This window comes from Saccopteryx leptura, chromosome 5 (assembly GCF_036850995.1).
Source record: "Saccopteryx leptura isolate mSacLep1 chromosome 5, mSacLep1_pri_phased_curated, whole genome shotgun sequence".
NCBI lineage: Eukaryota > Metazoa > Chordata > Mammalia > Chiroptera > Emballonuridae > Saccopteryx > Saccopteryx leptura.
Window position 1 is genome coordinate 105,069,210 of NC_089507.1, and position 23,258 is coordinate 105,092,467.

The 23,258-nt window shown below is 37.3% G+C and overlaps 1 protein-coding gene across 1 annotated transcript in view; it reads right to left on the reverse strand.

Annotated features, from left to right (window-relative positions):
• ITGA8 (integrin subunit alpha 8) overlaps positions 1-23,258 on the reverse strand; it is a 248,220-nt gene that overhangs the window by 119,599 nt on the left and 105,363 nt on the right. The window contains exons 10-11 of the mRNA XM_066385213.1: positions 21,273-21,329; positions 18,851-18,903 (exon numbers count right to left, since the gene is read on the reverse strand). Of these exons, the coding sequence (XP_066241310.1) occupies positions 18,851-18,903; positions 21,273-21,329 (110 nt within the window). The remainder of the gene's footprint in view (positions 1-18,850; positions 18,904-21,272; positions 21,330-23,258) is intronic.

The window sequence follows — 23,258 nt, forward strand, 5'->3', positions numbered from 1 at the left end:
CATTAATCTAAAAGTCAGGGATGAAGTGAGAACAGTTACTAAAAGCAAGACATCTCTTTTATAGCAACATGCAAGACAAGCCAACATCACTCTGACCCACCCCTCCCTCCAACTTCTTGCCTTTCTTGTGGTTTAGCTACTGTCTATTTTTCAGTATGATTCAATAGACATCCTGTGTACTGTTTATATTTAAGATACTGTAGTAAGTGATTTAAAGAATACAATGAGTATTAGGTCAACCCTGTTCTTAATTAACTTACAAGTGAGGTCAGATTGCTACTTATATAACTATCAGCAAGGCAGAGTCAGAAAAGGTATGAGTGATCCAAACTAAATGCTAAAAATTCCAGATGGGGAAAGAGATGGTGGTGCTGTGAACCGAGCAAGTGTCCCTGAGTGAAGTTAGATAACAGTGGGTGGCCCAAGAAAGCTTCATGCTAGTGGGATGCCTATAATTTTAATTAGAAAAGTAAAATATACAAAGAATTCTTAAAACTCTGGCCTTGACCAGTTTGCTCAGTTGTGAATGTCCTGAATTTGATTCCCAGTCAAGGGCATACAAGAGAAGCAACCATCTGTTTCTCCACCCCTCCCCACCTCCCTCCCTCCCTCTCTCTCTCTCTCCTTCTTATAGCCATGGCTTGAGTTGTTCGAGTGCATTGGCCTTGGGTGTTGAGGGTGATTCTGTGGTGCCTCTGCCTCAGGTGCTAAAAATAGCTCGGTTCTGAGCATGGCCCCAGATGGGCAGAGCATCAGCCCCAGATGGGGTTGTCTGGTGAATCCCAGTTGGGGCACATGTGGGCATCTGTCTATTTACCCTCCTCTCACTTGGAAAAGAAAAAAAAGAATTCTTAAAACTCAAAAATATGAAATAGCAGTAATATTACATAATAATATACAATATTTTAATTATATATTATTATACAAAATCAATTTTATATTAATATAATTTAAACAATAAGAAAACCCATTAAAATTGGTCTAAGATCTAAATAGACACCTTATCAAAAACGATATACAGATGGCAAATAAGCATTTGAAAAGATGCTCAATATCATTTGTCATTAGAGAACTGGAAATTAAAACAATAAGATACCACTATACACCTATTAGAATGGCCAAAATACAAAACACTGACAACACCAAATGCTGACACAGATGTGAAGCAACAGAAACTCTCATTCACTACTGGTGGGAATACAAAATGGCACAGCTACTTTGAAAGACATTTTGGCAGTTTCTTATAAAATGAAACACTCATACCAAATGATCCAGCAATTACACTCCTTAATATTTACCAAAAGGAGTTGAAAACTTGTAACACAGAAAGCTGCATATGACTGCTTATAGTTTTATTCATAATTGAGAAAACTTGGAAGCAATCAAGAGGTCTTTCAATAGGTCAATGGATAAACAAATTGTGGTATGTTCAGACAAATCCTGACAGCATCAATGCTGGTGAGGATGTGGAGCAATAGGAACTTCCACTCATTGCTGGATAAAATGCAATGGTATGACGACTTCGCAAGGCATTCTGCTGGTTTCTTATCAAGCTAAGCATAGGTTTACCATATGATTTCTCCTATGTAGTTATTCAAAGAAGTTGAAAATTTATATCTACCAAAAAACCCTATAATTGTCCCAAACTGGAAGAAGCCAAGATATCCTTTAATAAGTGAATGCATAAACAGACACTTGGTATATCATACAAGAGACTGATTTTCAGCAATAAAAAGAAATGAACTATCAAGCCACAAAACAACAGGGAGAAACTTTAAATATATATTGTTAAGTGAAAGAATCCAATCTGAAAAGGTTAAATGCTGTGTGATTTCAAGTTCATGACATTTTGGAAAAGACAAAACTATAGAGACAGTAAAAAGATCTGTAGTTGGCAGAGGATGGGTAGGCAGAAGGATGCACAGGTAAAGCACAGGACATATTTAGGGCAATGAACTATTCAATATGATACTTTATGTGGATACATAACATTAGGTATCTGGCAAAACCCAAAGAACCTACATCATAGAGGGAACCCTAATGTGCCCTATGACTTTAGTTAATAATGTATCAATATGGGTTCAATATGCTGTAACAAATGTACCACACTAATGCACAATGCTAATAAAAAAACTGAGGGTGCAGGGGAGAAGGCACTTGTATGAATTTGCTGTAGTTCTGGCTCATTTTTTCTGCAAATCCAAATCTTCTCTAAAAAAAAAATAAAGTTTATTAATTAAACAAAACTGATCATTGAAAATGTAAGTTGAGCACAGAGAACAAAAGAATAGCATGAGTTTTGACATCATACTGATCCAGATTTTAAATCTGGCTTTTAGTAACTAGCTGTGTCATATTGAACAAATCACAATACCTCTAAAATGTGGATAGCAATAGGCTACTTCATTAGATACATTATTTATGATCTCTGTCTGCCTCTCTCCCTCCAAATGTGCATACACATCCACAGGTTATATTGATACAATAGTATTTAATAAGTGATAAATATTATGAAGGCATTGGGCTGGCCATTGATGGGAATATACAATATTTTACATTATTACAATACAAACAGAAAGAGTGCCTGTTAAAAAAAAAATGCATTGTCCTTTTCCATCCCCTGAAGCTAGAAATAGGTGAAACATAACTTTGGGATCGTCAGGGACCTTAGAGACTTTTAGAATAGGCTCTCACTGTCTATCCACAGCAGAGGAAGTAACACGTGGGTGAAGACACAAACCTGTAAGAAGGAAGTTGGAGGTGGTGAAAGGCAGGCTCATGGAATAGCTATTATTTGGATTTCAGATTCCGAAACATAAGTTGGATTACTATGCTTAGATAAAACTTCTTTTCTGAATATTCCAGATATATTTACCTTTCAAAAAATTGCCATTGCTTGCAATCCTGGTGTGCTCCATCCAGGCAGAGAGGAAAGTATGGAGAGGGGCCATTGTAGCCCCGGGCCTTCCCCTGCAGGAACCTGGCTGCCACTCTTTCTGTTATCATTATTACCAGTATGGAGAGGCATTTGCTAGACACCGAATTGTGTGCGCTGCTGCCTAGCAGTTCAAAGACATCTAAAACCACTGGTTCTCTACTACAGAGACTGAGTGGGGCCATTTCCTCCTCCTATAAAGAAAGGGGAAATACTCATATAATTGGTCCCTGAGCATATGAATATGGCATGGGACTGACACTATTGGCCACTGCATTTCTCACTGCCAACACTGAATTATAGAAATAAAAATCTAGTTGACCTATCATTGTTAAAGACCAGAAAACTGAAGGAATCTTTGGATTCTTCGAGTATTATGACAGTACTGATTTATTTTCTTAGGAATACATTTTCCTAGATATTTAATTGTAAATCTTCTAGAGTGTTCTAAACAGCAAAAAAAGAGAAAGACATTTGTCCTAATTTTTAAAAATATTTGAATGTTTATTTTATTGATTTTAGAGAGAGAGAGGAAAGTGGAGAGAGAGAGAGAGACAGAGACAGGAAAATTGATCTGTGTCTGTGTGTGCCCTGACCAGGGACCAAACCTCTGTGCTTTGGGACAATGCTCAACCAAGCTACCCAGCCAGGGCCAGTTGTTTTTAATTTATAATTGTGTTCTCATAAGTCTGAGAGAAAACAACTGTCTCAGATTAACTTGGTACAATGTGCCTTGCAGGATATTATGCCCTTAGTGTCAATATTTTTCATATTAGCAATACCACTTAAGAGTCACAGTATATACTATTGTTTAGACTGATTTTGTTAAGTCTTTGTTTGCAGTTCATTTGTAGATTGTGAAATCAATTTAATGCGTCTTGACAAGATATTTTTAAAAATAAAAACAGATATAATAGAAAATATCAGAGTGCATAAATTACATATGATAAGGCTAAATATTGTTCCATGAAACTTTTGTTTCAGTTGTGTGTTTGTATACTAGGTTGCAATGTCAAATGTATTTTGTACTATGAACCATGAGGCAAAAAAGTAAAACACTGAAAACCACTGCAATAAGCTAGGTGAGCTAATTAGGGTATTTCAAAATTTGTCAAATTCTGTTTTTAAATATATACAATTAAAGAATAAATTTTAAAATACCAGGTCTACCTGGCAAGCCCACTAGAGGGCGATGCTTTGCCTATCTGGGGAATTGCTCTGTTGCTCAGCAACCAAGCTCTTCTTAGTGCCTAAAGTGGAGGCCACAGAGCCATCCTCAGCACCAGGGGCCAACTTGCTCCCATTGGGCCATGGTTGCAGCAGAGGAAGAGATAGAGGTAGATAGAGATAGAGAAACAGAGAGAGGGGGAGCAGTGGAGAAGCAGATGGGTGCTTCTCCAATGTGCCCTGACTGGGAATTGAACCTGGGACATCCACATGCTGGGCTAACACTCTACCACTGAGCCAACTGGCCAGGGCCTCTGAGTGCCATCTTAAGAGAATATGTATATAGTAAAAGACTGGGTGATAAACACAAACACACACACACACACACACACACACACACATATATATATATATATAACACAACATATATATACATATATATATAAAACAATGATGAAGAAATAGTATTAATGATCAGGTGTTCACTAAAAACCATCTTCTGTCTGCTTGGGTCATATTGGTCATTTGGGTGAGATCTAAGATATTATGTAAATGCATTTTATAAAAGTAGAATATATGTGCTAAAGTTCATTTTATCTGAAATATCTAATGTTTAAGTATAGTTTTCTTTAAACTTCTGTGTAGATTTCACACAGGTTTTATTTGTCTTTTTTATGTCTAAATCCACTCTAATAATAATACCATGCAAAGCTCAATTTGCCATCCTTCAAATGTTGTTTGATATGGAAATATCATAAATATGTTCCTGAGGTGAGAGAACCCATCAATGAGAATATTCAATATGAAAAATCTAAATTCAAGTTTTTTGCAACCAAATAGTGTTAATGTGTGATTTAACATATAACTTTTCTGTTTCTTTTTTCTTAGTACATATCACATGGTAATGCCCCTATTTTCAGAATGTAGCTATTTATTAAAATAATGTATATTAGAATACTATATACTAGAGTTGATACCTAATCAACTTAATTCTTATATGATAGGTAAGAACTAATATAGCTTATCAATTATATTACAGATCAATTTAATTTCTAATCTCTTTGTTTTAGTTTTCTATAGTTTCTACTTATTTCAATCATAATATCTCCTGCATGAGAGAACATACTTGGCCTAAATCTAGCACCAAAATATAGTCACCCAAAGCTGCTTCCTTTCAAATAAATATTCTCTAAAATGCTCTCAAGTTGACTAACTGCTAAAAATCTATTTCCCTTTGGCCTGAATGAGGTTAGAAACAATCCAAGGATTAAGTTGTAATTCTGTGAATTTCTGAAATAGTATAAATAAGTTTCAAAAGACATTAGAAAAAAATAAAAGATTTGCTTTCTTGGGCTCAAGATGAAAAATTCCATCTCCATTTGTTGTTGTTTGTCCAGAAATTCCTGATGGAGTTTACACTGACAGAGTTTGCAGCTCTGGCTATTTTAAGATAACTAAACTGACGTTAATTTCATCAGCTTTGTTTACATTTCTAAAACAGTCACAGGCTTGACAATATCAACCACCAACCAGCATACACACAATTGTTTGGCCTAACTTTTGGAGTCCACACATAATACCTGGAGATTATTTTAAATAAAAATATTTTGAGGGAAAATTGTCAACAATTTACTCATTTGATAACATTACTTAAGGACAGTGTCTTTCTCCCCCCCAATGTAGCGATTTCAGAGCATTTGTAGTATAATGGATGGAAAAGATGATGTATGCTATCAAAGAATGTTCACTAGGTAGCCTCATTCACAGTAATACTTAACGAGTTCTTGGCTGGAGAGAGGAAAGTCTGCTCCAGTCACACAGAATGTGGGGAATCTTAGCTTAGGAACCATGAACAATCAACTAGCAGAGCAATGTCTATAATCTTACTGAGTCACTGCACATCATCCACTTAAGCTCAGGGTTTAAAAGAAGAGATGCAGGCCACAGACAGATCGGGGAAAGTAGGTGACAAGTAGTGACTCAGAGTAGGACTAAAGATATGTATTTGGGTAAAAATTAAATTTTAAAACTAGAGCTGAGCTCTTCTGAGTGATGTATGCTCATTCATATTTCCTTGATAACTGGTAAATGCTGGGAAATCTAGAAAGGGTTTTGTCAATTTTAAAAATATTGTAGGGATAATAAACTCTGTAAAATTATTTATGAATCATAACCAATGGCTCAGTAAACTGTATCAGATTAGTTTGGCTATTTTAAATATAATCAAATAAACTAATTTTTCTTATATGCCATGACCTTAAAAACCATTTACAATAGAATTAAAAAAAATTATCAGTCAGTTATTTTTAGCATAATTAAAGACAATCTTAAAAGTTTTTTGGGTGAAACAACATTGAAATTATAATTTATATTTTTATAAAGTAGAAGACCTTGCTTATAAAAATAATGAAAATTATTAAAATGCACACTTAATATATAGAAATGCAGTTTTTATCAATAGCCAAAATAGAGTAAAGCATTTCAAACATGAATATATTTTATTCTTCTACCATAACCCTTATTTAAGATTGCTGGCATCTATATGTATTCTATAAGTATGTGTACATCTATATCTATATACATAGAGGTACACAGACTACATCTATGTATCATTACATATATGTATATATAGATATATATATGGGTGGGTAGATAGATGGATATGTGTGTATATATATAAAATCCAAGTTCAATTCACGGAAAGTAGAATGGTGGTTACCAGGGGTGGGATGGTGGGGGAAATGGGAAGATGTTGGTCAAAGGTACTGAGTTGCAATTATGTAGAATGAATAGGTCTAAAGATCTAATGTGTAGCATGGTGACTCTAGTTATTAATACTGTATTGTATCCTGGAAATTTGCTGAAAGAGTAGCTCTCAGATGCTCTCACTTCCCCCTTCTACACAAGCACAGATCACACTGTTGGATGGCTACAGATGGATCACATAAGTGAAATGTTAATTAGCTTGAACACAGTGATCATTTTGCCATCCATGTATATTTATATCAAAACATCATGTTGTATACCTTAAACATATATACTTTCTATTGTAAAAAATGAAAATAAAAGAGGTTGCTGGGTTTCTTCAGTGACAAATATACTAATTTATTCTATTTCCCAGCTTTTAAAAGTGAGAGTCATGTCATAATTTTACTCATTTGTTTGATTGAAAACTCCTCCTACAGATGATAAATCTCTGAAGACTGAAATTCTTTACTTTATAGAGCTTAATAATGTGTTCTCTCTCTATAGTGAAACAAACAGGCAAACAAACATAAAACCTTGGGTAAATTAGCAGAAGGTCCAAGAACTAAGCAAGATATTTCCCCTAATTAGTGTGTGATATTGGACAATTCACTTAACTTCTGTGCCTCAGTTTCTTCATGAGTGAATTTTAGGTCATTTCACTGAATTGTAGTAAGAATGGCATATGTTATTAGATATATCACACATGAAGCTCATTGAGAAGGAAAAATTGTCTGCTAATTATACATGATAAAAACTTTGTTGCTTAACAACAATATTGGATTCTATAAGAGTTTCCACAAAGAATGAGTTTTCTACATTTGGAGCTGCAGACAAACTGGAGGACCAAATATGTAACATCTGGGAAAACCTGGAGTTAAGGATTTGTGTTTGCCGCAAATCTTATGCGGTCTCTGGATCTCTGCTGGAAATCTGGCCAGCAGTGGAGAATGACAAAAACACTCTTTCACAAAACCAGGCTACATGTGTCTGACATGGAGCCATCACAGGAGCTAAAGAAAAGTCACTGACACTTGATTTACTGCTCTTCTTTTCTTGTTCTGCTAAGACTTTCCAAGGACTGCCCATGTCTCTGCCCAGATGGGCTGTTTCGTACCTTTCCTGAGGATGAGTACCCATTCAGGGAGGTAAGGACACTGGTTGTCGCTGTTACTGGTGGTTTCAGACCCCCATTCTGGGATCAAGTATAAACCCCAAACCACAAGATTCCATGCTCTTCCTATTTGTATCTGTTTGAAAGCCAAAAATATCAAATAATTATTCTAGAAATACAGGCGCTGCAGAGATGATGGTAAATTATATCTTCATTATTGTAATTTCAGATTTTACATGACTTCACTATCTCTAGTTGAGATGAAAGGTTTTCAGTGGCTTCTATTGCTTACTCTTTATAATAGGACCTTGAATTTACACAACATCTAAATAATTAAAAACAGAAAATTGCATACAAATGGAGAATTTAGGGCACTTAATTTTTTAAAATACAATATTAGGATAATGGATGAATTTTTCAATGCAGTATAAGGAATTCATATTGAGTTCATCTGTGTTCTATAAAATGCTGTGTGACTCCCAGGGGAGAAGCCCTTGTGCTTGTTCTGTTACCATTTGTTGACAGAAATGTGTCTACACATATCCCAAAGACCACTGTGGGACTTGTTTTTCCTCAAGAAGGCACTCCTGAAGTCTGGACAACATGAAATGTTTTGGACTCAAGTTCTTCAGTCATTTTCTTTCTAAATTACTCAAAGGCTCTGATAACAAATGCAGTTCGTCCAGGTTGGAAATTATGAATGGTGGTCCTAATTGTTACTTTCTTTTCGCAACTCAGACAGCTGAAGATTAAAGCAACATAATTTAAAATTATCTGCTTCCACGATAAGATTGACATTCAAATATACCTTTAAGACCTATCCAGAGTGCAGCCAAGTCTGCTTCCAGTCACTGCTATTGCTCTGGTCTAAACCTCAGTTGTGCCTCACCTGGCTTACGGCAATGATCTTCCAGAAGGCCTCTGGCCATCAAGGCCCAGTGGATAGAGGGAGAACACTTGCTAAAACTGAAGTTGAAGCAAGCCACTGCCTCACTTAGAATTGTCCACTGGCTCACGAGATGAGTGTCCTTGGAAACAGACTCGTTCTATTCTTTTCGTGGCAGAGTCAGGGTGGCACTGTGTAAAGCACAGTAGATGCAGGGCTTACAGCCCTGCTCCCCAGTGACCTCTCCCTGCACCTCTGATGTTCCGCCTCTGGAAATTCCAACGGTCTTCCCCATCGATCCACATGCTTGCAGCCTCACTCACTTCAGGTCTTTCCTCAACTGTAACAGATTTAAATCACATCCTTCCCAATATTCTCCATGACCCGTATTTTTGTCTTTATTGTAATTTTAATTAATCAATTTTAAATATTTAATTTATTGTTAACATGGTTTCAAGTGTCCTACTCAATATCACACCCTCAATTGTGCCCCCCATGCCCCATGCAAAGTCTATTTCCATTCCCATTTCACCCCTTTACCCCGCCCCCCACCTCCAGTCCCCCTTTCACTCAGGGGCTTCTGCCCTGTTGTCTGTATCTAGGTGTGATGTATATATAATTTGGCAAATCCCTTCACCTTTGTTGATCCTGTCCACTCATCCCCTTTCCTTCTGACAGCTGTCCTTCTGTTCCTTGTGATTCTGCCTTTGTTTCTATTTTGTTCCTCAGTTTATTGTGTTTATTAGATTCCACATATAAGTGAGATCAAATGATATTTGTCTTTCTCTGCCTGGCTTATTTCACTTAGCATAACCATCTCCAGGTTCACCCATGCTATTGCAAAAGGCAAGACTTCCTTCTTTTTCATGGCCACATAGTATTCCATTGTGTATATGTACCACAACTATTTTATCCACTTGTCAATTGATGAACACTTGGGCTGTTTCCAGATCTTGGCTATTGTAAACAATGCTGCAATAAACATGGGGGTGCATATCTTCTTTTGAATTAATGTTTTGGGATTTGTAGAATATAGTCTTAAAGTGGGATAGCTGGGTCACAAGGCAGTTCTATTTTTAATTTTTGACGAAACACCATACTGTTTTCCACAGTGGCTGCATGAGTCTGCATTCCAACCAGCAGTGCAAGAGAGTTCCCTTTTCTCCACATCCTCACCAGCACTTGTTATTTGTTGATTTGTTAATGAGCGCCATTTTGACAGGTGTGAAGTGGTGTCTCATTGTGGTTTTAATTTGCATTTCTTTGATGATTAGTGATGTTGAGCATTTTTTCACATTCCTATTGGCTATTTGCATGTCCTCTTTGGAGAAGTGTCTATTAAGGTCCTTTGCCCATCTGTTAATTGGATTGTTATCATCCTGGTGTTGAGTTTAGAAATTCTTTATAAATTCTGTTTATTAACCCCTTATCAGATGTATCAGTGAATGTGTTCTCCCATTGTGTGGGCTGTATCTTTATTTTGTTAATGATGTTTTTTGCTGTGCAAAAGCTTTTGACTTTGATGTGATCCTATTTGTTGATTTTGTCTTTTATTTCACTTGCCTGTGAAAATATAGCAGCAAAAATATTGTTATGAGAGATATTGAAGAGTTTACTGTCTATGTTTTCTTCCAAGATTTTTATGGTTTTATGACTTACATTTAAGACTTTTATCCATTTTAATTTTGTTTTTTAAATGGTATTATTTGGTAATCTAGTTTTATTCTTTTGTGTGTACCAATCCAATTTTCCCAACACCATTTATTAAAGAGACTATCTTTTACTCCATTCTATATACTTGCTTCCTTTGGCAAATATTATTTGACCATAAAGGGGTTTATTTCTGGGTTGTCTGTTCTGTTCCATTGATCTGTATGCCTGTTCTTATGCCAGTACCAAGCTGTTTTGATTACAATAGCCTGTAGTATCACTTGATACCAGTAAGTGTGATACCTTCCATTTTGTTCTTCATTTTCAAGATTGCTAAGGCTATTTAGGTTCTTTTTTTTTGGTTCCATATAAATATTGGGTATATTTTTTCTAGGTCCGTAAAGTATATCATTGATATTTTAATAGGAATTGCATTGAATCTATAGATTGCTTTGGGTAGTATGGACATTTTAACACTGTTAATTCTTCCTATCCACTAATACAGTATATGCTTCCATTTTCTTGTATCTTCTTCAATTTCTTTTTTCAATGTCTTATAATTTTCTGAGTACAAGTCTTTTACCTCCTTGGTTAAATTTATTCCTAGGTACTTTTATTTATTCATTTACTTTGCAATAGTGAAAGGGATTGTTTCCTTAATTTCTCTTTCTGACAGTTTATTGTTAATGTATAAAAATGCCACTGATTTTTTCATATTAATTTTATATCCTGCCACCCTGCTGAATTCATTTATCAGGTCTAGTAGTTTTTTTGGCTGAGGCTTTAGAGTTTTCTGTGTGCAGTATCATGTCATCAACAAATAATGATAGTTTTACTTCTTTTCCAGTTTGGATGCCTTTTTATTTCTTCTTCTTGTCTGATTGCTGTGGCTAGGACTTCCAGAACTATGTTGAATAAGAGTGGTGAAAGGGGGGTACCCCTGTCTTCTCCCTGATCTGAAGAGGATTGCTTTTAATTTTTGCCCATTTGTAGTGTCTTTACCTGACTTTGGAATTAGGATAATACTTGTCTCTAATGATTGTAAAATGAGCTTGGAAGTCTTCCCTCCTCTTGAATTCTTTGTAGTAGGTTGAGGATAGGCATTAGTTCTTTTTTGAATGTTTGGTAAAATCCACCTCTGAAATCATCTGGTCCAGGGTGTTTGTTTGCTGGGTGTTTTTGATAATTGTTTCAATTTCATTTGTTGTAATTGGTCTGCTTGGGTTTTCTGATTCTTCTAGATTGTTTTGAAAGATTACATGTTTCAAGGAATTTATCCATTTTGCCCTGGTTGTCCAATTTTTTGGCATATAGATCCGCACAGTATTTTCTTACAATACTTTGTATTTCTATCATGTCAGTTGTTACTTCTCCTGTTTCATTTCAAATTTTATTTATTTGTGTCCTCTCTCTTTTTTTCTTTATAAGTCTGGTTAAAGGTTCATAAATCTTGTTTACTTTTCAAAGAACCAATTCTTGGTTTCATTGATCTTCTGTATTATTCTTTTAGTTTCTAAGTCATTTATTTCCTCTCTGATCTTTATTATATCTTTCCTTCTATTTTCTCTAGACTTTATTTGTTGTTCTTTTTCTAGTTCTTTTAGGTGCAGGATTAGGTTGTTTATTTGAGTTTTTACTTGCTTCTTAAGGTATGCCTGTAATGCTATGAACTTCCCTCTCAGCTTGACCTGTGGTGGCACAGTGGCTAAAGTGTCCACCTGGAATGCTGAGGTCACCAGTTCAAAACCCTGGGCTTGCCTGGTCAAGGCATATATAGGAGTTGATGCTTCCTGCTCCTCTCTCCTTTTCCCTCTCTCTCTAAAAAATATGAATAAGTAAAATCTAAAAAGTAAAAATAAAAAAAAGGAACTTTCCTCTAAGGATTGCTTTCACTGTGTCCCATAGATTTGAGGCTTTCACTGTGTCCCATAGATTTGAGGTTGTGGTGTGTTCATTTTCATTTGTTTCAAGGAAATTTTTTATTTCTTCCTTGACCTCATTGTTAACCCATTCATTATTTGAAAACATGCTATTTAGCCTCCAAGTGTTTGAATATTTTTCACTTTTTCTATTGTACCTGTAGTTGGTTTCTCGTTTCATGCTATTATGGTCAGATAAGATGCTTGATAAAATTTCAATTTTCTTAAATTTACTGAGACTTGCTTGTGTCCTAACATGTGGTGTATCCTAGAAAATGTGCCATAAGCACTTGGAAAAAATGTGTATTATGTTCTGAAGATATCAATTAAATTCAGTTGATGTACTGTGTTGTTTAAGGCTGCTGGGCTTTTTTTTATTGATTTTCTGTCTGGAAGATCTATCCATTGATGTTAGTGGGGTACCAAAATCCCCTGCTATTATTGTATTACTGTCAGTCTCACCCTTTATGTCCATCAAAATCTGCTTTATATATGTAGGTCTGCCTACATTAGGTGCAAAAATATTTGCAATGGTTATATCCTCTTGTTGGATTGCTCCCTTTATCGTTATGTAGTGACCTTCTTTGTCCCTTACTATAGCCTTTGTTTGAAAGGCTATTTTGTCAGCTATAAGTATGGCTACCCCAGCTTTTTCTATTTCCATTTACATGGGATATTTTTTTCCAACCCTCCACTTTCAGTCTATATCTTTTGTTCTGAGATGAGTCTCTTGTAAACAGCATTTATATAGGTCCTGTTTTCTTATCCATGCAGCTACCCTATGTCTTTTGATTGGATCATTTAATCCATTTACATTTAAGTTTATTATTGATATGTACTTATTCATGCTATTTTATTCTTTAATCCTATAATTCTCTTCCTTTTGATTTCTTTTTCTTTTTTTACTTTCCTCTTCTTATAGCTGGCCCTTCAACATTGTTTGCAGTACTGATTTGGTGTTAATTAACTCCTTAAAACTTTTTTTGTCTGTGAAGCTCTTTATTTCTCTTTCAATTTTAAATGACAGCTTTACTAGCTAGAGTAGTGTTGGCTGTAGGTTCTTGTTTTGCATCACTTTGAATATTTCTTGCCAATCCCTTCTGGCCTCAAGTATTTCTGTTGAGAAGTCAGATGTCATTCTTATGAGGGCTCCTCTGTAGGTAGTTAACTGCTTTTCTCTTGCAGATTTTAGGATTCTTTCTTTGTCTCTAAACTTCGGCATTTTAATAATGACGTGTCTTGTTGCGGGCCTCCTTGGAATCATTTTTAATAGGATTCTCTGTGCTTCTTGAACTTGTGTGACTTTTTCTTTCTTCAGATTAAAGTAGTTTGGTTATGATTTCTTCAAATAAGTTCTCTATCCTTGTTTGTTCTCTTCTCCTTCAGGAATCCCTATGATGTAGATGTTGTTTCTCTTCATGTTGTTGCAGAGTTCTCTTAGAGTATCTTTAGTATTTTTGAGCCACTTTTCTTTTTGTTTCACTGCTTCTGTGCTTGTTTCTATCTTGTCCTCTAAATCACTGACTTGATCCTTCACTTCATCCAGCCTACTATTGATTCCTTTTAGTAGTTTTCATTTCTGATATTGTGTTTGTTATTTCTGACTGGTTCTCCTTTATGATTTCAATGTCTTTTTTAATGCTTACTATCTCTTTAAGTTATCATTGTGATCACTCATTATAGCTCTAAGATCGTTGAGCATACTAATAACCATTATTTTAAACTTTGCATCTAGTAGTTTGGTTACTTTCATTTCATTTAGTTTTTTTTTTCTGGAAATTTCTCCTGTTGATTCATTTAGTTCATATTTCTTTGCCCATTTTGTCTGTGTATTAGGTAGTTCTACTCTGACTTTCAAATTTGTTGTGGTGTCTTCATGAAGAAGATGGGTTTAACGGTACTGACCTCCAAGCCAACTGAGTCCCTTGGTCTAGGAATGCTTCTTGAGTGTTATATTTACCACCTTGCTGTATATGAATATTGAATGCAGTTGGCTCTTTCCTGGGTGAGGTTATCTCTTTAGGCTGGCTGGCTCTAAGGGTCAGCCTTGATCATGTATATTAGACTCTATGCAGTGTCTGTCCTATTGGGTGAATTTATTCTCTGCTGTGTCTGGTGCCTGTTGGATTCCTCCTTGGGCATGCCACTTGTGTAGCTTGCTGAGTCTAGCATTGGTGCAGTCTGCCACCCACTACTGGTCGTGTTGGTTCTGGGTCCTCTTGGGAAGGTTTGGTATGGTGGATGTTAACAGTTGTTTGTAACCCATCGTCGGCTACCTATGTGGTTACTGCTCTGTTTGCTGTTTGTGTCTGCATTTTCTGTTCCTGAGTACTGTGGGAGGGGCCAACCTGTGTATAAGAATCAGCTTCCTTCTGCTTAGAGCCGACAGCAGCTCTGTAAAAGAGCCCAAGCTCCTTAATAGTTGCCTCCATGTTTTAGCTGGTCCACCTCTTCTTGAAGCTTCCTGGTCTTCCCACAGAGTATTCTGTGGAAAGACTACAATGTGGGCTCAGATTGGCCTCACCCCACCAACCCCTTTACAGGTGGCAAGCTTGGTGGTTTAGGGTTTCTGAGGTTGGGAATACAATCTTAGTGGGACCCCCTATTTCAGGGATTTCTTGGTCAGGAGCTCACTATGGAGAATGTGGCTTCTATTCCAGAACCTAATCCCTCAGACACTGCTGGATACTCTATTTCTCCCCAGTGAGGAGAGCAGCAGGTTCAGATTGGGTGGGGCCAGTAGTCCCTCCTGCAGAAGTTCTTCCAGCTGGGGAGCCCCTGGTCTCAGAGAGGAAGACCAAGAGAGTCCTCCACTGGGGCTGACTGTTTCTCCCAAGAAAGTGGCTAAGACTCTTGACCAGTTTCAACAATTGTCTCCAGGGAATCTACACCTTGAATGTCTGTGCTCCAAACCTCTCCCTTTCCCACTGTGGAATCTAGCCCAGCAGGGCAGGATATGTGGGACCCAGGCTGGCCAACTGTGATGCTCCACTCAGACTAATGCGCATGCAAGGCTCTCTGCAGGTGCTGACCACTGAAAGCAGAGCTCATCTCAGCTGGACCTGGTGCCTGACAAGCCCTCTCTTTGAACACACCACTAGCAAGGGTTGTTGGGTCCTGCTCTGATGCTCTCCACAGCTGGCAACTAGATGTGCCGGCCTTTGGCCTTGCTGGAGTGAACCCAGGGCAGGCCAATGCAGGACACTGCCTCTGTCTGGCCCTCAGCAACCTTCTTGGAACTATAAGGGAACCAGAGTTTGTGGCTGCCTCTGCTGGGCTTAGGTGCACATAGAAATATGAAGCCACAGACCTAGGCTGGCTTTTACTGGGCCTAGGGGCAAGTTCACAAAAAGCCCAAGGTTCCCTGAGAGCTGCCTCCTGCTACCTCTGTCTGCTGACTGTGTTTTGGACTTGGCCACTGAAGGAAAAAAAAACAAAACACCTCTGGTAGAGTCTAGAGCCTGGGCCAATTCAGCAAGTAAGAATGTTAGTAAGTGTGGCTTCTGTCTTTCAGCCCCACGATTCAGTCTGTCCTGACTTTTCAGACTTCAGTAGGGTGTGGCCACTAAGAGTCTGGTGGGCATGGCCTCAGACCCAAAGATGTGCTCTTCCCACAGTCTGGACAGTTTCTACTGAATCTCCCATGAGGTAGAAGCACCAGTCATATTCTCAGGAGTATGTGGGGAAAGCTCTAGTCTCAATACCAGAAAACTGGTTCATTGATACACCCCCTGCTTCCTGGCTTACTTCTCAGAACAACCCAGTCTCCATAGGGTGGGGCAGGAGAGATTCCCAAGGGTCAGGCAGTTTCTTTCCCCCAGACTGATGCCACATGAGGGAGATCTACCAAAAAAAGATAGTATTAGAGAATGATTCATCTTGCAGTTCTAGTGGTCATCCCCCACAGTGTCTCTCTGTGGGCCAGCAACTTCACAGTCTTATCACACAACTCTAGTCCTCTCAGCCTCTCCACCAGGTAAGTAGTTGTGAACATTATTTTCTTCATGGGCCCTTTAAGATGGTGCCTGTGACTCTGAGAACTCCAGGCTCTTTCTTGAAGACAGAAACCTTGTCTCTTTTTACCACCAAATGCTATGCGGGCTCCTCTTCTAGACTCTGGTGCTCTATGTTGGGGCACCTGGTCTGGGTCTTAGGACCTTCCCCTCTCAAGGAAAACCTCCCTGCAGTGAGATTTCTTCTGGATCCTCCACCACACTCACTCCTGGGAACAGGTAGCTCTGTTTGGGTCTGCTCTTCCTACCATCTCGGTGTGGCTCTGTGACTCCTTGGTAATGCACTCCTCTTCCTTTAGTCCAAAACTGGTTTTTCAAGATGATTGTTCTTTAATTTAGTTGTAATCCAATTTGGTCCTAGATGTGGCAGTTGGAACATCTGCCTACTCTACCACCATCTTGGAATTTGCCTAGATAACTTCTTTTAAAACAGTCCTGAGCTGTCTTCTGGTTGCATATAAAACATGCTGCAAGCTCACTGCTCTCATCTTGCTGATCAGAATTAGAATGCAGTTGTTATAAGAAGATGTAACTCAGGAACAGCCAGGTGGAAGAGATACAATGTGGGGGAAAGGGTATGAAGCTTCCATGTTCTCACTAGGCAGGTCACTCTTCACCAAACTCCTTGTTTTCATCAACACAGAAGCTCTTGTTTTCTTTTTATAAGTTTAAGTAATACATTTTATTTTTTAGAGTAGTTTTAGATTCAAAGCTAGATTGAGAACATACAGTCTTTCCATATAGTCCCCTCTCCACCCCCACATGCAGAGCCTCCCCTTTATCAACATCCCCACCGGAGTGGGACATATGTTACAATGAATGAACCTGCACTGACACATCCTAATCGCCCAGGCCCATAGTTTACAATAGGGTTCACTCTTTGTGTTGTACATTCTATCAGTCTTGACAAATGTATAATGACATGGATCCACCAGAATAGAACAGTTTCCTTGTCCTAAAAATCCTCTGTGTTCCACTTATTCATCCTCCCTTTCCTTGCTAACTCCTGGTTAACTGCTAATCTTATTACTGTCTCGTAGTTTTGTGTTTTCCAAAATGTCATAGACTTGGAATCATACACTATGTAGCTTTTGATATTGGCCTCTTTTACTTAAAATATTCACTTAAGTTTCCTCCATATCTTTCCATAGCTTGATAGTTCATTTATTTTTAGCCCTGAGTAATATTTCATTGTCTGGATATAACAGTTTATTTACACATTGGCCTGCTGAAGGAAATCTTGGTTGCTTTCAGCCCTTCTGTTTATGTCCTACATTGTGCTCATCATGATCTAACATACTTTTTACTTGTTTAGTTTTTGTTTGTAGCTTCTATACTCCCACCCCCAACTCTAGTAGAACCTTGATGAGGATAGGGATTTCTATTTTGTTCTCTGCTATATCTTATATAGAACAGTGCTAGTGTACAGTAGATGCTCAAGAAATATGTTTAATGAAAGAATAAAACGATATTTTCCAAAAGGTAAAAATGTTACTAAATATATCTCCAATCATATGCCACCACAAAATGTATAAAGCACACTTCTAACTGTAGAAAGTTTGCTAAGGTCTGTCAGTGAAGACTCTGAAGTGCTTTGTCCAGGTCCTGGAATGCAGTCAGGACTCTTCAGATATTTGCTTTACACAAAAATGTGAGCCCCATGAGAAGAGAAGGCTATTCTGCCTTGTTTACCACTATATTCTGGGCACTGAGAACAATGCCTTTCACATAGTAGGTGCTCCAACAATATTAACGAGATGGATAATCATCATGTTCACCTCAATTTATTGGTTTTCTTATTGGACCATTTGTTTTATCTCCTAGGTACTTTCAGTGAAACAAAGAGATGTTTAATAATTATTTTTGAAGTAATGACTTAAACACAAACATCACTTATCATGTATGTTTGGTATGATCCAAGCTCAACTTTAATTTACTGCCACAATCTGAAAAAAATAACATCATTATTTCATCTCTTCCATGGGTTTACTAGTATGTCAGTTAAAGCAATGTCAAGAAGAAAACTATTTTTTAAAAGAGAAAGAAAAAATATATTTATTTATCTGTAAATCTTTTATGAATGTATCACTTGCTAAAGAGTGAGAAGAGAGATAAGCAAATTCTTCAATATCTTTGGATTTTAAATGGTCAAGGACTAAAATAAAGATAAACTAAAGCTGCTAAAACTAAGTAAAATAGCAGATGTGGAAACTCTCAGTAAAGACATAAACTAGGACAACAGAGAATTCTTTAAGAGATATATCCCCTTGACCTGAACCAAAAGAAAAAAAAACAACACTAAAACAAGAGAGCCTCTATTTTGTCAAGGACATATGGAAAGATGTATTTCAAAGGGGAAAATATAACATTTTTATGAATGAATATAAAACATGGTGAGTGAGGAAGTTCTTATTAACTTACCCATCATTGTTAACATCTGAGACTGCAACTGTATATCCAAAATAAGATGCCATCTGCAAAGTAAAACCATAAGATGACATATTTTGTATTCAAAAATTCATTTTTATAGTCATGTCTCAATTTTTTCTGGAATGTTAATCTTGTTGCAGCACAGTTTTGCATTTAAATTCATCAACTCTTAGACACAGTCAGGGTCATGGAGTTATTTAGTCTAACCCCTGACCCAGTGCATAATTTTCCCCTCAATGCCCTGACATTCACTTGAACACCCTCAGAAGATGTGCAACAATCAGCCCATTCAATTTGTGGACTCAATTATTAGAATGTTCCTTAGTAAGTTAGCCTTCTGTGACTTCTAGTCCTTCATTCTACCTTGTTCTGCAGTCTTAAACCTTACAGAATAAATCTAATTCCACTGCCATATGAAATCTCATATGGAAATATTTTCAGCTGGTATACCATCTTACCCCTTTTTCTTAGAGATACTACATGTGATACAAAAGAGAAATTCATACCCTGTGAGCACACTGATGCTTCTCTTAGGTAGGATTTACATTCTCTACTTTGGGCTGTTCACATCATTAAAGAATAAAAAAAGGCTTTAATTTGGGAGAAATTGCATCTCAGTGTCAATTTGTATTGTATTGATTGTTAAGTAAGATTCTTAAGTCTTTTCTGAGTGTACTAGTGTACTATAATCTTCTCATATTCTAACTCTGAAGTTGTTGGTTTTTAATCTATGCTTTCAGGATTTATAATCTTTTCAGATTTGGCCTATAGTTGCAGCTTGTCAAGATTTTTTTGTTTATATATTCTGCCATCTAATCAGCACACAACCTACTACAAGTGTGCGCCACAGAAGGCAAGGATGTCGATCTGTGTTGTTCACTCTCCTATCTGAACTACCTGACCAGCGTTTATCTAACCAAAGTAGGTACCAGGTGCCAGATACTCTTTGTAAAGAAAATGTATGCAAAAGTGGACAAGTGTTAACACAAAATAATACAATTCTCCCACCTCTTTTCTCTGTTCCAAACATTTACATTAACATTATTATTTCCTGGTGTGAACAATGCCTTGACCCGGAGAAATTTTATCAATTATATATTAAGTTCTTAGGTTCAAGACTTCAGAAGTAGGTGGTATTAATGATGCAAAGTTATAGAAAGACCAAAGTTAATGATATTTAAGGAGCTTCTAATGTAAGACAAATGTAAAATATAAAATAAATTTGGGCAAAGGAGAAATCTTGCTAGATTTTCACTAAATCATTAATTATCACCAATTGGGGAGAGTAGTTCAAAATTCATAAATCCAGCCAACTTCACTATCATCCCAGCCTAATTGCTCCATATTTACCACAGGAGTATCAATGGAGGCATTCTTAAATGCTTTGCTGAAAATTGCAGAGTAATGGATAGAGTAAAGCCCCAATTTAGGGGGAGTGAGGGTATGTCAAAAAGGCTCTGTGTTCATTGAAAAACTATTAATCAAAGCTGCATTTTGATTTATGCAAATTTTTTATTTCAAATTTATATCTCTAGCTAAAACATGAGTGTCTCAGCATCTTAGATGTGACTTGGTCACCTTCAAATATGAGGCTTGCTAGAAGCTCAGTAACCTGGGTTGGTAGTTAGGAGAGAAAACTGGTTGCCTAGAGAAGCTAATTCAACTCATGACTGGCTACCTACCACATTCATTGTTTAAAGAAATGTGGCATATTTCAACAGGTCACGAGACCCGGAAAATGAGGGATGGTGGATGAAGTATGACTCCAAGCCATATTACATCTGGAGATGGACGGCAGCCTGTTTTCAGGCAATACGCCCATTCTTAATAAGACCTCAGCAGGTGACTCAGAAATAGCACTTCCTTCCTGGGAGGAAGAGAGCAGAACCAGATAGTTTGTAAACCTCCATGTAATTTTGGGATCAAGGGAGGACTCTAGTCATAGTAAGGAAGAGAGACAGAGCCCAGGACCACTGACTCTGGCAATACAATGGGATATAGGAGAAACCTCTGTGTAACAGATGGAAGGTGAGTAATCAGAACTTACCACCAGGCACACTACATTCAGGGCCTCAGTATAACAAGATTGCTGTCAAATCCCAGCAGTTAGTGGCATTTGGGCTTTTAAGGATCATAATCTGTCTTTATATAACATCACTATCAGAAATTATCATGGGCATTTATTTGTTTGTTAATTAATTGCCATTCCCCCCAACTGCCTCTCTCACACTGCTTCATGAGAGCCAGGCTCTTGTCTGTCAGATGCATGATGATATTCCTAGTGCCTAGAACAGCTCCCAGAACATAGTAGGTGCTCTAAGTAAATATGTATTCTATGAAAGAATAAGTGATATAAATATTACTATATGCTATTAGTACTGATTGACATTATTTGATATTAAAATGTCTTTACCTGTTCACCAGTAAAATTCTGAATAAAAGTCATATCTGTAGAGTTAATGATTGAAACCTAAAATCATAGAAATTAGACAGGTTACATCACTTGATAGAGAATTGGAGGAAACAAAAATAATTACAACTGAAATCACTTTAAATTTTTGGAAAGGAGTGTTAAATGGTTATCTATATGTAAAATAAAATATAAGCCCTTAAGAATGATATTTTAAAAATCCTATTGAACTTTTTATTTATGGTTAAGTCTGGGGGGGTGTCTTTTCAGACAAAATGCATGCTTACTACTCTGAAGTGGAAAAATAAAATTTGAGTTCAAGAACATTGAGAGGAATTAATCTGATGGTCAATTAATTGATCTAATCAGGATTTGTGTGTAGATCCATTTATGTATAGATTCACACTATTATGAGACATGGGAGATTATGCCTCTTTGCAAAAAATGAAATTTTAAGATGTTCTTCACATAACAAAATTATTCCTTTTAATTCTATTCAGCCAACCCCAAATCTATAAATATTCCAAGTTTACTAGATTTTTAAAAAACATGCTGCCCTGGTCAGTTGGCTCAGTGGATAAAGCATCAGCCCAGTGTATGAATGCTCCGTGTTTGATTCTCAGTCAGGGCACATAAGAGAAGTGACCATCTGCTTCTTTTCCTCTCATTCTTCTCTCCCTCTTCCCTCCTGCAGCCAGTGGCTCAATTGCTTTGAGGTTGGCCCTAGTGCAAAGGATAGCTCGGTTGGTTTGAGAGCATCAGCCTCAAGTGCTAAAAGTAACTCAGTTGATTCAAGCATCAGCCCCAGATGGGGATTGCTGGGTGGATCCCGGTTGAGGTGCATATGAGAATCTGTCTCACTATTTCCACCTCATTTCACTTAAAGAACAAATAAATATAAACAAAATATAAACATTATTTAGGTCCTGATTGGTTGGCTCAGTGCATAGAGCATTGTCTTGGCATGCAGACATCCAGGGTTTGATTCCGTGTCATGGCACACAAGAGAAGTGACTATCTGCTTCTTTCCCTCTCCCCCTTCTTTTTCTTCCCCTCCTGCAGCCAGTAACTTGATTAGTACAAGCATCAGCCTGGGCACTGAGGATAGCTTGGTTGATTCAAGCACTGGCCCCAGATGGCAGTTGCCTGGTGGGTCCCGGTTGGGGCACATGCAGGAGTCTGTCTATCTACCTCTCCTCCTCTCACTTGACAAGAAAAACAAAACATTATTTAAAATTTTTTATTTGAAAAGTTTTTCTTTTCATAAGGTCTATTTATTTCCTTTTCCTATTTTTGTGGTAATTAATTATAATGGATTTGAATAATATCATTCCAAAATCCATGTTGCTATTTGGAAGTAGGGGTTTTGTAGATGAAAAAAGTTAAGATCTTGAGATAAAATTATCCTGGATTTAAGGTAGGTCCCATATCTAATGAATGGTGTCCTTCTAAGAAAAGGCATGGACACACATAGATACAGATGGAAGAAAGCCACATAAAGACTGAGGCAGAGACATATTATGCCGTCATATGCCAAGGAGAGGCAGGGGCCACCTGGAGCTGGAAAACGCAAGATTCTCCCCTCGATGCATTGAAGGGAATGTGATCCTGCATATACCTTAAATTCAAGTTTCAGGCCTCTTGAGAAAGTAAATTTATATTGTTTCAAGCCACTCACTGTGTGGTAATTTGTGATAGCAGACTTAAGAAAACTAAGGCACCAGTGAAATAACAATTTATTTTATTATTTCTACAATATGACACATATTAAAGTGTTGATCATATCAACAGTGGGATCTTCTGCAATATTCTTAGATTATACTCTAGGATAGGCTGGTTTCCTGGGCGTGTGACCTGTGCAATTCCACAGGGCCCCATGCTCAGATGGGCCCCATCTCTTGCTTTAATGCCTAGCTATTCCATCCTGAAATTCTTAATAATTTTGAACTAGGGGCCCTGCACTATCTTGCACTGGGTCCCACCAGTTTC